The following is a 13,228-nucleotide window of genomic DNA, read 5'->3' as shown; positions in this document are numbered from 1 at the left end:
TCGTCCCCACCCCTGTGGTATCCTGGCTTCCTGTTCTTGATAACAACCAGCAGCTTGGCCCAGAGGGGGTGGCCCTCTTTCCCATCCCCTCCTGCCCCTCTTTGATCCCCAGGGCCCCACTATCCACTAGTGGAAACACCAGCGGGTTGGGGGTGGGGTGGGGGTGGGGTGGGGGGGTGGAGGCCGAGGCCAACCTCAGTCACTTCCCACAGGGACAGCAGGCATTCCCAGACTCCTGCCCTCTCTCCCCGTCCCGGACACCAGCTCTGCTCTCAGGGAAGCCCCCCCACCCCCAGGGGAGCACGGATGCCAGGCTCAGACAGGGGCTTGTCCCAGTGCCCACCGCCAGAGCTCCACAGGTCATCCTGTCCTTTATCTCAGCCCTCCTCCCCGACGGGCCAGTGGAAGGCCAGCCCCTCCCCACCGCCCCCTGCGCGTGCCCACCCCCTGTGCCTATTGTACATCATTTCTTCTTTGCTGTCACCGTCTGACGGCTGAATCAGAGAAGTGGGAGGCAGAGCGAGGACAGGGATCGCGCGAGTCGGGGGCCGGGTGGAAGGGCGTTTGGAACGTTGCAAGGTGAAAGGAGACGAGCAGAGAGCATGAACCTCTGGGCTGCTGGCCAGCAAGGGGCCCGCCGAGCCCAGGCAGCAGGGGAGAGGGGGGCAGTAGAGTCTGGACTTGGGGGCAACTCCCCGGACCCCAGGCATGCAGGCGCCCCAGCGGCAAAGAAGACATGGGAGGCCCCTGGAGAGAGGGCCAGAGACTGTCCACGCTCCGTAAGTCTTCTACCTAGAGGTCGGGGCTCTGGGAGGAGGCCTGGAAGGGGCTGGGAGCCGGGGAAAGGCCCCCAGACTGTCCGTCAGGCTGTCTCTGCCGCCTGCTTCCCGGCTGGCTGGACCGTCTCAGACAGCGGCCGCTGAGAGCTGGGGTGGGGCGCAGGCCTGGGATGACCTTCCGGCCTGGCCTGGGCCTTCCTTTCCCACGGGGAGCGAGGATTGCTGCCTCTGTTCTTCCCCACCCCACCTCAGGTCTGCGCCCACCTCCGCTCTGGGGAGACGCAGCCGTGCTCCCCGTGAAGTCCCATGGCGGAAAGGACAAGGGCTTCCAGGGCAAGGCTCTGGGGCCGAAGCAGAGCAGTGGAGACTCGTCTGCGGCCAAGGTCGGCTTCAACAGGAGCAACCTGGGTTCTTGGTGGGACAGCCTGGAGCCGGGGGTCAGCCGAGCTCTGCCCAGCATGCAGGCAGAGGCTGGATGTGACAGAGGCCCACAGGAACGCTGCAGAAGGAGGAGAGTTTGGGAGCTGGGGCACCTGCGTGGTCGCCCCTCACCCATTCCCAGGCAGCAGGGCTTGGGCCCATGGCGAAGGTGCTGGGACGCGGCCAGCCCACCCCAGAGGGGCACAGGCAGGAGGCACCGACCCCTGGTGGCAGCGGCAGGCGCAGGAGGGCAGCATGCAGCTGGGGTGTGCGTGGGTGGCAGCGAGGAGGGGCTGAGGGAGGAAGCTGGCTTCCTGAAGCCTCCTCAGCCCTCAAAGACAGACCGACAGACAGACAGACAGCTGGCAAGAGGCAGCCTGGGGGACACAGCTGCTTCAGTAAGTACCTGAATGGGGGAGGAGGAGTCCCAGGCCCCGGGGTTGCGGACCCCTGGGGTGACGGGAGGGCATCCCCAAGGAGCAGGTGCGAGAGGGCACGTCGGGGGCCACAGTGCTGGGGAATGGGTGCTGACCTGGCTGACGTCCCCGAGGGGCAGGGCAGGGGGCGGCAGGAGAGCAGAGGCTGAAGAACCCCCTCCTGCTCCTGGGGGGGCCTCCCTCCACCACGCGCATCTGCAGGGCCACACTCTCCCCTCACTTCCATCCCAGCGGGCGTGGCGACTGACACCCCCTCCACCTGGGGAGCTGTGACCCTGGAGGTGGGGGCTGTCCCCCGGGAGGAGGTGGCCCCACCACCTCTGTGCCCCCTTGCGTGCCCCCAGCTGTCGCCTCACCATGCGCTGTCGCCCAAGGGCTTGGTGAGGCCATTTCCTGTGACGGTTGCAGAGGCGGGAGATCGGGGGGATGGGCAGAGGAGGAAGGAAACACCCCCAGCCTACCCCCTGGACAGAGACCCCAGATGCCAGGATGAACTTGGGAGGGGTAGGGTTAGGAGCGGGTCCCGCGGGGGGCCAGCAGCCCGGCATGCCTGGGTCCCCGACCAGCCCCAGTGCTGCGAGAGGCCTCAAATTCCCCATTCAGACAAGGCCCACCGGCTAGCCCTAGACAGGCTCTGTGGGCCTCCCTCTGGTTGACACAGAACACAAGGGCTGTGTGTCCTCCAGGACCACACTTGGGGCTCCAGCAGCCTCTTCTCCCCTCTCTGCCTCCTTCTGGATTCTTTCCCATCTTCACCCCCAATCTGGAACCCTTGCTCTAACCCAACACTGCCTGCCGCCCTGGGTCCCCCTGTTGTGGAGATCCTGGCCTTCCCCCAGTGAGAATGACACCACTGCCTGGGGAACAGAAGACACGCCCAGTGAAAACCAGTGCCGGGGGGCAGAAGGCCAGCCTGGGCCTGGGAGCCTTCCTCTGGCCAGTCGGGCAGGCCCGAGGTCAGTGGCTGAGGGGCCCTGTCTTGCAGGTGAACCCCATGGCTGAGTGAGCCTCCCCTGGGCCCTGCACCCACCCCAGCATGGTCCAGGCCCGTGGGGGGCCCTCCAGAGCACAGGCACCGCCCTCGTCTTTGGAGGCAGCCATGACCCAGCCTCCACCCACCAAAGCGCCAGCCAAGAAGCATGTGCGGCTGCAGGAGAGGTGAGATCTGTCGTGGGAGGGGGCCTTCCCAGCCCCCAGCACCATCTGCCCCTCGGGCTCCGACCGCTGAGTCCAGAGGGCCCTGGGCTGTTGACACCAACCTGAGAAAGAGACCAGATGTGTTTGCTTGCTCATCGTTTACATGCCCTTTACTTGTCTGGGGCACGAAGTTTCACATCCACCAGGATGGGCTGAGCAGCCCCAGAGCAGGGCCATCTTGGGTTTGGATGTGGGTGCAAGCTTTAGGGGCCGGGTCGGGGGTTGGCAGAGGTGGGCAGAGGGAGGCAGCAGTGGGGTTCCTGGCTGCCCTGTTCTGGCTGACAAAAGGAGAAGGACAGGCAGCAGGGGCCGGAACCCTCAACTTCACGGGGCCTCGGGGTCAAGGGGACGATAAGCAGCCACGTCCTCGGACAGGCCCCACAACCTAATAACTGAGAAGAGCCCGCGGGCTTGGGCGCTCACTGGACCCCGGTTCTGGGCCTGCAGGCGAGGCTCCAATGTCGCTCTGATGCTGGACGTGCGGTCCCTGGGGGCTGTGGAGCCCATCTGCTCAGTGAACACACCCCGGGAGGTCACCCTACACTTCCTGCGCACAGCCGGACACCCCCTCACCCGCTGGGCCCTGCAGCACCAGCCGCCCAGCCCCAAGCAACTGGAAGAGGAATTCTTGGTAAGAACTCGGGGTCCCCCCAAGCCCCTCTGCCCTCTGAGTCAGAGGCAGCTGGCACCGTTCTGCCCTGGGCCCTGCGGGCATGTCTCCTCCTTGGGCCCTTAGGAAAGAGAACCTCAGGGCTCAGGGGGGTAGACCGCACCTGCCCTCTCCTCAGCCCTCCACCTCATCCTGACCTGCCAGGAGGGAGCCGCCGGCCCAGCTCTGCTAGACGAGGGTGGAAGGGGTGGGGAGCCTGGGGACGGGTGTTCACTGTTCCCTCCTCCTGCCAGAAGATCCCCCCAAACTTTGTGAGCCCTGAAGACCTGGACATTCCTGGCCACGCCTCCAAGGACCGATACAAGACCATCTTGCCAAGTAAGCACCGTGGCTGGGATCCGTGGGGACGGTGCTGTCCCTGGGGCTGGAGAGGTGCCAAAGGCCAGACGCACAGCCCTCGACAGGGATGAGCCACCTGCCCTGGAGCATCTTCTTTCAGCAGAGAAATTCCAAAACCATGCCTGTCCGGGGGCAGGAGGAGCAGTAACCATAACCCCAGCGAGGAGACAGGCACTCTCCTGTGCAGATGCTTCCCGTGGCCAGGCATGCTCAGCGTCCCCTAGAGTAATTCACTGCTCACAAGGACCCCATGAAGTCGGTATTATGGTGTCATTATCCCCATTTTACAAACGAGGAAACTGAGTCTCAGAGAAGTTGCATAACTTGCCCAAGCTTGCACAGCTCGTTGCACCAAACCTTCTTCCTCCTCTTCCCCATGGGAAACGCCCAGCAAAGGTTTGCAGTAAAGAGCTGCCATCGGGACAGCTCCCCAAGAGAGGGCTTTGAGAAACTCCATGGAGGCGGGGCAGGGTCTGCGAGAGAACAGTGACAGGCTGGAGACCGGGGGTCACGGAGCTATAAGGAGGTGACCCTGCAAGATTGGCAGACCGGGGCATCAGCACCTCCTGTTGTTCAGCGGGAGGAAGAGTCCTTGGGGACTCTCCCTCTCTCTCCCCTTCCTCCCTCACGGCAGCCTTATCTGGCAATTCACCTCTGCACGGCCAGGGGCCAGGCCGAGGCCTCAGCTCTCTGCTCGCACTGCATTCGAATCCTCGGTCCCGGTCCTCTGCCTGCACGGCTGGGTCAAGGGCTGTCAGCGCTCAGCCAGCTGGAGGGAGAGGGAGCAGCCTGCTCTTGGCCTAATTAGGGCCAGCCTGAAGCCAGGGAGGGGGAGGTCCCCGAGCCTGAGGTGCCCTGGCCCCCTGCCTACCTCTGCCCGGAACAGGCTGGCGCTGGGAGAGCGAGCCCCTTCTCCGCTCCGCTCCTCTCCTCGCCTCACCTCTCCTGTCCTCACAAGCCAGCTTCTTCATCCTGCTTGGACTGGAGAAAGCCCTCGCCTGCAGTGGGAGAGGCTGACACCCCCAGTGGGGGTAGGAAACCTGGGTTCTAAGGCCGGTTCTCCATCACGACTTCAGACAAATCATCTGAATCCTGCATTCACCATCAGAAAACGTTCTCCCTCCACAACATCCCGTTCTCTGCTCCTACGGGCACAACCCTATTCTCCAGCCTCACTGACCTCAAGGCTAGCACACCACCACAGCATCCCGTTAGGTTTTGGCGTCTCCGTTGCCTTTCCTCGCTGGTCCAGGCTGGACAGCACCCCCCCCCCCGCCCCCCACTCTTCCCAAATCATGCCACTTGGATCGCGTCACTCTACTGCTCGAAAACATCCTGTGGCTCCTCACTGTCTGTAAAGTCATCCAGTGGGTACCGGGCCACCTGCTCTTCTCGGCCCCGCTGGAGTTGCAGTGGTCACCTTTTGGCCTCTGATTTCCCCTGATTTCTACCTCCTAGATCCCCAGAGCCGTGTCTGTCTAGGCCGGGCACAGAGCCAAGAGGATGGAGACTATATCAACGCCAACTACGTCCGGGTGAGTGGCCCGGCTGTGGCGGGGGCGCGAGGAACGGGGGCGAGCTGTGTTTGAAGAGGCCCACAGAGAATCTGCCAGCTGCGGCTGGTGGCTCGGGTGCCTGGGTTTCCTGACCCCGACTCATGGCCTCCTTGGCCCTACCAAGCTGGCACGGACACCGAACAGGGCCCGAGACACCAACCAAGAACACAGAGCAGATGTCAAACAACCTGAAAAGGAGAGACCACCCGGTCTCCTTACCCTGCCCTGTCACCTCCTCCATGCCGACCTGTAAAGGTGGAGGAGCAGGCATTGTTGAACCCAATTGCCAGCCTCTCTGAGGTCTGCATGGCATGTGCCAGCACCCACGGGAGCTCCCCGCTGTCCCCCTTTCCTCTCTCTCTGGCCTTAAATGCCCCCCGAGCAGCCCCTCTTTGTGGAGATGATTTAACATCAAGCTGTAGGAACCCGAAGGCAGCTCCACCTCCCTTCCCACCTCCGTTGGCCCCAAATAGATGTAAGGCAGCGCTCTCTAGTGGTTCAAAGTGGGCAGGACAGCGGGCCGAGATGAGAAGTCGCTCGCCAGGGACGCCGTGAGGAACGTGTTCTCCCCTTGGCAGCAGAAACCAGGTGGACAGGTGCTCCTGCATCCTCTTGAGGAGCAGGAAGCTGGGGATTCTGAAGCAGAGAACAAGAGCTGGCAAGTGGGCGCCACATCTTGCTACTAAATGTATACAAGTAATATGCAAAAGTGAAACATTCATTCAACAGACACACTGTTTTCTCACTTTGCAATAGTATAAAGCAGGGGAGGAAGGGGCACATGGTACAGAGGTCCTGATCCACGCTAGACTCTCAATGTTCTTTCTTCAATTTAATGTGCACAACATTCATGCAAGATAGATATTATGCCCCCTTTATGGATGAGAACACTGAGGCTACAGAGCTGGGTGAGCTGCTCACGGTGGCACAGCCAGAGACCAGAAGAACGTAGATTTGGAATCAGCTGTTCCTCACTCCAGAGCCTGTGTCCTTCCCACCACGTGGCTTCCTGTGTGTGCTTTTGGTGCATGTGTGTCCAGGTGTGCGTGTTCACAGCTTCAGCCTGGTCCTAGGACTTGCAGAGTCTGGGATCCCCAAAGGTCCACACTCACTGCTTTCCTGTCCCTTCTGCGCACCCCCCAGGGCTACGGCGGGCAGGAGAAGGCCTACATTGCCACCCAGGGCCCCATGCCCAACACCGTGTCGGACTTCTGGGAGATGGTGTGGCAGGAAGAAGTGTCACTCATTGTCATGCTCACTCAGCTCCGAGAGAGCAAGGAGGTAAGAGGCAGACCACAGCCCTGGGGACCCCAGAAAGGGCTACGCTCCACCACGCACACGCCCCAGCTCTGGGCCGCTCAAGACCAGGGGCTCCCTGGTGGCTGAGACCACCTGTAGCCGGGCCCAGCGTGCAGCTCTCAGAAAAGTCCCTGAGATGCCCCTGTGGAGGCTGGCACAGCCGGAACACAGGACGGGCGAGCACTTCATCTGCAGGCGCCAAGCTCTGGAGCCCCCAGCAGGTGCTAATGACCCCCCAGTCCCTGCTCCAGCTGATGGACGCTTTCCCCTTCTGACTCCCTCCCTCCCTCCCTCCCAGAAATGTGTCCTCTACTGGCCCACGGAAGAGGACACCTACGGACCCTTTCGGATTCGCGTCCAGGATGTGAAAGAGCACCCAGAATACACCGTGCGGCAGCTCTCCATCCAGGTACCACCCTCTGGGGCCAGGCCTGGTCAGGTCACCCCCCACTTCTCTGGAACTCAGATCTAAACCTTCTTGAACCCACACCTAAGAGAAGTGCTTGAGGCCCAGAAGACACACAAGGGCGCTGTCCTCAGGGAGCCTCCAGTCAAACAGGGCAGAGCCACCAAACCCAGTAGGACCCACCAGAAACCATCCATCTCTGCTGAATGGGCCAGGAGAGGAGAGCCGGGGTCCCCAGGAGCGACAGGAGGTCCACAGAGATGTACAGGGGCGCACATAAAAGTGCCTTAAACAGCCCATACCACTGTAGAGCGCTTTATGCTTTTCAAAGCATTTCTCTATCGACGCATTACCCTCCAAGCATCCTGGGAAGTAAACCAATACCACTGCACTGTCCCCACTTTCTGGGTGAAGAAAATGAGATTAAGGGACTTGCCCAAAGTCACGTGCTAGTCGGTGTCAGAGGCAGGCCCTGAACTAGGGTCCTTCTGCTCTCCCCTGACAGTGCTCCTCCCAGCGTTCGGAGGGGGGAATGGTGGGGTACGATGACCTGCTCGGGGCCGTGGCTGCCCCACGGAGAACTCCAGCCCTCACCCTCCTCTGGCACAGAGAAGGGGGGGGCAGTGTGCCCCCCCCGACCCCGGTTCTCAAGCCTTGTCCCCACCCCAGCACCAGGAGGAGCACCGGTCTGTGAAGCACATCCTCTTCTCGGCCTGGCCTGACCACCAGACCCCCGAGTCGGCGGGGCCCCTGCTGCGCCTGGTGGCCGAGGTGGAGGAGAGCCCAGAGACGGCCGCCAACACCGGGCCCATCGTGGTCCACTGCAGGTATGTGGCGTCTCCCTCCACCGCAGCCCGTGGCCAGGCCTCCTTCCACGGGGTCTCTCCTGGGAAGGGCTCCAAGCAGAGCAGTCGGGCAGGCCCAGTTCTCACTGGGACAGGAGCCTCTCGGTCATCCAGCCAGCGCTCTGTTCTTCTTCCCTCCTTCGTGCAGAACCTGGTCTTCTGGGCTGGACATCCAGGCACAGTCCAAAGAGGGGAGGAAAGATCAGGAAGCTCCCAGGCTGCTGGGGGAGGAAATAAACGTGGTCCCTGCTGTCAGGGAACTCATTCATTCATTCAACAAACGTTTACTGGAAACCTGCTATTGTCAGGCATGGTGTTCGATGCTAAGGAGACAGGATTCTGGCCTGACGGGTATAGAGTCTGGTGGGACAGACAGCAGATAACACAATTAAACACACAGTGGATGAGAGCTGTGACAGGCTGTGTGCACAGCACAGAACCAAGTCACCCCACCAGACTTTGGCCAGAAGCGGCTTTCCAGGAGTAAGGACGTCTAAGCTAAGACCTGAAAAGTGAAGAGGGGAAAGGGAAAGTGCTCTAGGCTGCTGGAGCAGCATGTGCAAAGGCCCAGAGATGAAATTTAAAGGGGGACACTTTGCTGGGAGTAAATTAGAGAGTGGGTGCTTGGCAGTGATGTGGTGGGGACAGTGACGAGAGATGGGTCTGGAAGGTGGGCGAAGTCCAGGTGGTGAGGGACCTCGTACGACGGGCTAAGAAACTTGGATTTGCCACTTGAAAAGAATACTTTGGCTAAAGCATATCAAGTATATTGAGGTGGACTAGGGGGTGACACAGGGGACAAGCTGCAAACAGGAAACCATTTGGGGTGCAGATCCTAACAGAACAGAGAGGCAGAAGTGCAGACAGCAAGGGCTCCCCACCCCACAGGGGCTTGAGTGCCGGGAGTCACGGGGCGCCTCCACCAGGGCTGTGCACGGGAAAGCTCCTAAGAAAGGAGAAGGCTTTGAAATAAAGGACAAGACAGCAGAGTGGAGAGGACTGTGGGGAGGAGCCGGCTGGGGACAGGGCTGAGTGTGGGCAGCTGTGAAGACGTGTCTGCGGGGAGGAAGTGGCGGTTAGATAAGGGGCTCAGGGGTCAGCAGGCCCAGCACAGCACCGTCAGTTGGAAACTGCTGTGCACTGCCAAGCGAGGAGAGCTCCTCACGCCTGCACCAGGACCAAGGGTGACCTGGAATCTGTTTAATGAGGCGGGTACAATGTAGCCTCCTCCAGTGTAAAGCTGTGACCCGTGGAGGCACTGCCACCTTCCTCCGTCCCCATGTCCTCCGCCCAAACACAGTGCCCTTAGCTCCTACTGTTTTCCCTATGGTTGGGGGCCCGGCCCCCACGTTCCCCGCTCACCTGACCCCCCATGTTCCCTGTTCTCCCGTGACCCCCCATTCGCTCCCTGGCTACGTCCAGTGCAGGGATTGGCCGGACCGGCTGTTTCATCGCCACCCGAATTGGATGTCAACAACTGAAGGCCCGAGGGGAAGTAGACATTCTGGGCATCGTGTGCCAACTGCGGCTGGACAGGTGGGTCCACGGAGGTAAACAGCACCGAGACTATTAACGAGCGAGCGGCATCAGTGCCTCCCGGGGTCAGAGCAGTCACAGACGCCCACCGCTGAGCACTTCCTGTGAGAAAGGAAGGGGCCCCTTTTGCTTAAAGACCTATTTCTTTTGTGATTAACACCCAGGAGAGAATCTCAATCTAGAATCTTAGCTTGGGGTTTAGGACTAAAGACGCCGTTCTGTGGCTTTCCCCGGGCCTTCGATCTTTTTTGTTTTCGTCTTGGTTCTTCTAAATTCCCTACTCAGGGGAAAGGCAGCGGAAAGGGTTGTGGCTGGTTCTAGACACCAGGCGGCCACAGGAAGTGCACAGACGCTCACTGGCTTTGGAGACAGGGACCAGGGTGCAAATTCTGACTCACGCCTCCCTGAGCTGTCACTGAATTTCTCTGGGCCCTTCTTTCTTATCTAGAGAGAAATAGTGGCCCCATCCCCCCAAAAAACTGTTGTAAGGAATGAGTTAACTTATGTGAAAGTGTTTGGGAAACATAAGAACCTACTAGACAAATGTACGGAATTATTATTGGTACTTTCAAGGTTATTGGAAAGAGGAAACCTTAGGCTCAGGGACATCCCTGGCCTGGTCTGAGGAATCAGGGGCTGTTTCTACCCAGGAGCTGGTGGTTAGAGAAGACCAAGTGCTGGGCGGGGGGGGGGGGGGGGGGGGGGGGGCATCTCCTCCTTGGCACAGCCAGTCCTTGGGCTCAGCCCTGGGTAAGTGGCAGGGGGCTTCCCTCGTGGGGAAGGGCTGAGGGGCAGCCAGAAGGAGCAGGAGGCAGAGGATGAATGTATGTGGAGGAGCTGACAGATTCTTGGGGAATGTCAGGCTCTCCCTGGAGGACAGCGATGACGGCCGAGCCGACCCTCGTCCGCTCAGGTCTGTGTGCCTCTCCTCCCAGGGGCGGGATGATCCAGACCACGGAGCAGTACCAGTTCCTGCACCACACCTTGGCCCTGTACGCTGCCCAGCTGCCGGGGGAGCCCAGCCCCTGACCCCCGACGCCCTCCACCAGCCCAGGCGCCGACTTCTCCCAGGCCTGGGAAGGTGGGTCTGGGGAAAGAGGGCTTTGTGGCCTAGGGTCCTCCTGGGTGCGCATGGGAAGAGGATGCCCCCTCAGTGAGCATGTGTGGTTACAGGAAGCTGACCAGCAAGGACCGAGGCCGGAGTGCAGGTCTTCACCACTGGCCAGTCCTCTCCTTCCTCTCGTGGACACTAGGGGCAAACTCCCACGTCCCTCTGAACTTAAAGATAGGAGGTGGCGTTGACAACAGGTCTGAGATAGAAGCCCAGGGGTCTGGTCTTCTCTCAAACCCTCTGTGAGCTTCAGTCTCTTCGTCTATGACATGGACACCTAAGTGCTTTGCTGCCTCACGGGGAAAACAATCAGAGAAGTTCCTAGAAGCCGTTCCAGCTGTATCCCCTTCCTGGGGCCGGCAAGAGAGTGACCCCAAGGTCGTTCTCCATGACCCTGCCCATGTACAGGCCAAGTGCCAGAGCTGGGATCAGCCTGGTCCTGACTTTGGCCACGTTCTCGACATCCCAGCAGTGACGCTGTGCTTCCTCACTCCACATCTGCGAGAGGTGGATACCCCCCAGAGAGAACAGGGACCCAGACTTCCCCTGCGCCCACTCATGTCCCTGGGGGCAGGCGACAGAAAAAAACGGGCCAAGCAGCTGAAATTTCTGGAAGAGGGAAAGTGTGGGGACCCTCAGAGGCCCAGAGGGCTGTCCCACCTCCATAGTGGCCGGCCACTCACCTCAGTTGCTCCCTAGGGAGGCCCAGCATCCTCTGTCTTCCTTCCACGACCTCAGAAGACATCCTGGGCATCCAGGAAGTCCAGAAGAAAGAGGAGAGAGGAGGAGGCGGAGAGCACGGCCTGGTTTTAGATAATGGGCACCCCACGGCCCTCTGCCCCCTGCGTGCACAGAGCACACCTGGAGAGCGTGGTTGTTTCCAGGAACAGTCTGAGTTAAGCCATGTGGGGCAGAGCTGGGAGCTCAGACCAAACCGGGACCCCGCACAGTCTACCCCAGAGAACTAACTCCCCTCATCATCTCGGCATCAACACAATTTCCAGGGTACCCCAGATCTATCTCAGGGCTGATGTCCACACCCCAGGAAGCCATCAAAGCCGTCATCCGTGAAGCCAAGATGGGCTGCCCATGGGGAGAGGGAGGCACCCCTCCTGCAGGCACAGAGCCCCTGGGGTCTGCCTCTGCCCGTGCCAGTTCTCTGTGGACCCCTGAGGAGCTGGAGCTGGAGAACAGCTGGGCCTCCTCATTTATGACATCTCTTCCAAGGAACACACAGCACTGAAACCGAGGCTCATTTTCTTCATGTTCCCGCAGGGCCTTATTGAGCGCCTCCCTCCTTCCAGCTCCGGGAGGGGGCTCCCCATACCTGTACCCTCCCCAACCCCTCTGAGGGGCACCCACAGTCTGTGCCCGGGAGGCTGGGCAGAGAGCTCGGACCCAGCCAGGAGGGCAGCAACTGCACAGGCTCCCCACCCCGGGCGCTGTGGCCCCAGCCTGTTCCAGAACTTAGAGAGTGCGCCTCTGGAAAAGCAGCTGTGTGGGAAAATAAAGGCTTCTGGGATGGCTGATTCATTCCTTCTTTCCATCTTCTCAGGCATCTGGAGCCCCTTTACAGCAATAGAGAGAGAAAATCCATAGACCAGGAGCAGGCTGCAGGCCCTTCCCTGGGGCATGGAACCTTCTAGCCCTTCCAGGGACACATAAAACCAAGTGAACCTGGAGTCAATTTAGGAAACGGGGCAGAGGTGACCCTTAGGAGCTAGAGAGAGACTTAGAGCAAAATAGAAGGACGACACAAAAAATCCAGAGCATTATGCTAGGCCAAGGCTCTGTGACCCCTCCACCTTGGCCTCTGTCTGCTGCTCTGGGCTCATCCTGGGGCCATTTGACAGGTGCGGTTGACACTGACCATTTATGCACCTTTGACTAAAGCAACACTCTCCATGGATGAACATCAAACACTCAGGAGCACCCAGCATGGGGCGGGGACTGCCCTGAAGCCTGGGAAGTCGGGGTACCGCCAGCTGGGGTCAGCGGGCCCTGGGGTTAGGGGCACCTCCCACCATCAATTCTCCTCTGGGAGAAAATTTTGGTTTTTCCCAGAACAGGCCAACTTACCCATTTGCCGCACATCCTCCTCACTGGAGACCGCTCCCTCCCCGCCAGCAGGATTTTATCTTAAGTATCTGGGTGATCCTAGCGAAAATCAGCATCAGACCCAAACATTCATTTCACCTTGGACCAGAGGCTTCCCAAATGAGGCACACTGCGGTTTACAAACCAAGATGGCGCATCGAAACCCGCCCAGACGCGGTGACTTCCCGCTGGGAGCATTTTGAGAGGGTGGGACCTGGTACCCAGAGATGCTGGGAGGCAAGGATTTAGGGGACAAAAAGTTTCTCTTTCATAGAGATCTCTCTCCTGTCCTGGAACGTGGGTGAACCACCCTTCTCCGCCCCGCACATGTTCCCGCATGACGGAGACCTCACCCACCTCGGGCCCACGGCCTTTTAAGCGAGGGGATGCCAGGGCGCGCCAGCTCGGGAAGGGAAACAGAGGATCAGACTGTTTTCCCCAAGCGCCCCCGACGCCAGCTGTGGGTCCGGCCCTAACCCGAAACCCGCCCCCGACCCCAGCGCCGGGGGAGGAGCGCGCGCTGGAGCATCAGCGGG

At 60.4% G+C, this 13,228-nt stretch overlaps 1 protein-coding gene and 1 long non-coding RNA gene across 6 annotated transcripts; one reads left to right on the top strand and one right to left on the bottom strand.

Annotated features, from left to right (window-relative positions):
• The first annotated feature begins 1,458 nt into the window (after positions 1-1,458).
• PTPN7 (protein tyrosine phosphatase non-receptor type 7) lies at positions 1,459-12,124 on the top strand. Of its 5 annotated transcripts, none has more exons than XR_011535386.1 (11): positions 1,459-1,597; positions 2,622-2,794; positions 3,281-3,464; positions 3,737-3,821; positions 5,301-5,377; positions 6,542-6,679; positions 6,996-7,106; positions 7,773-7,930; positions 9,371-9,484; positions 10,420-10,565; positions 10,658-12,124. XR_011535386.1 is itself a non-coding variant. In XM_070602565.1 (11 exons), the coding sequence occupies exons 2-11, from the start codon at positions 2,673-2,675 to the stop codon at positions 10,839-10,841; spliced, it is 1,314 nt and encodes a 437-aa protein (XP_070458666.1). In that variant the 5' UTR covers positions 1,459-1,597; positions 2,622-2,672; the 3' UTR covers positions 10,842-12,124. The 5 variants fall into 5 exon arrangements, 3 of the variants coding, with proteins under 3 accessions (XP_070458666.1, XP_070458667.1, XP_070458665.1); XM_070602565.1 differs by having other exon boundaries at positions 9,376-9,484; XR_011535387.1 differs by having other exon boundaries at positions 1,460-1,597; positions 3,740-3,821.
• On the bottom strand, positions 11,847-13,190 carry LOC139080684 (uncharacterized). Its single transcript, XR_011535388.1, has 3 exons — positions 13,050-13,190; positions 12,675-12,752; positions 11,847-12,163 (listed from the first exon to the last, which is right to left on the bottom strand). It is a non-coding gene; the product is annotated as an uncharacterized lncRNA (long non-coding RNA).
• Between the last annotated feature and the right edge of the window lie 38 nt (positions 13,191-13,228).

This window comes from Equus przewalskii, chromosome 31 (genome assembly GCF_037783145.1).
Source record: "Equus przewalskii isolate Varuska chromosome 31, EquPr2, whole genome shotgun sequence".
NCBI classification, from domain to species: Eukaryota; Metazoa; Chordata; class Mammalia; order Perissodactyla; family Equidae; genus Equus; species Equus przewalskii.
The sequence above is the reverse complement of the archived record's forward strand: the minus strand, read 5'-3'. Positions and strand labels throughout refer to the sequence as shown.

Coding starts and splice junctions, on each gene's coding strand:
- PTPN7 (XM_070602565.1), top strand. CDS start 2,673: ATGGTCCAGGCCCGTGGGGGGCCCTCCAGAGCACAGGCACCGCCCTCG. Junction 6,680..6,995: donor AGCTCCGAGAGAGCAAGGAG/GTAAGAGGCAGA, acceptor CCTCCCTCCCAG/AAATGTGTCCTCTACTGGCC. Junction 10,566..10,657: donor CTTCTCCCAGGCCTGGGAAG/GTGGGTCTGGGG, acceptor GTGTGGTTACAG/GAAGCTGACCAGCAAGGACC.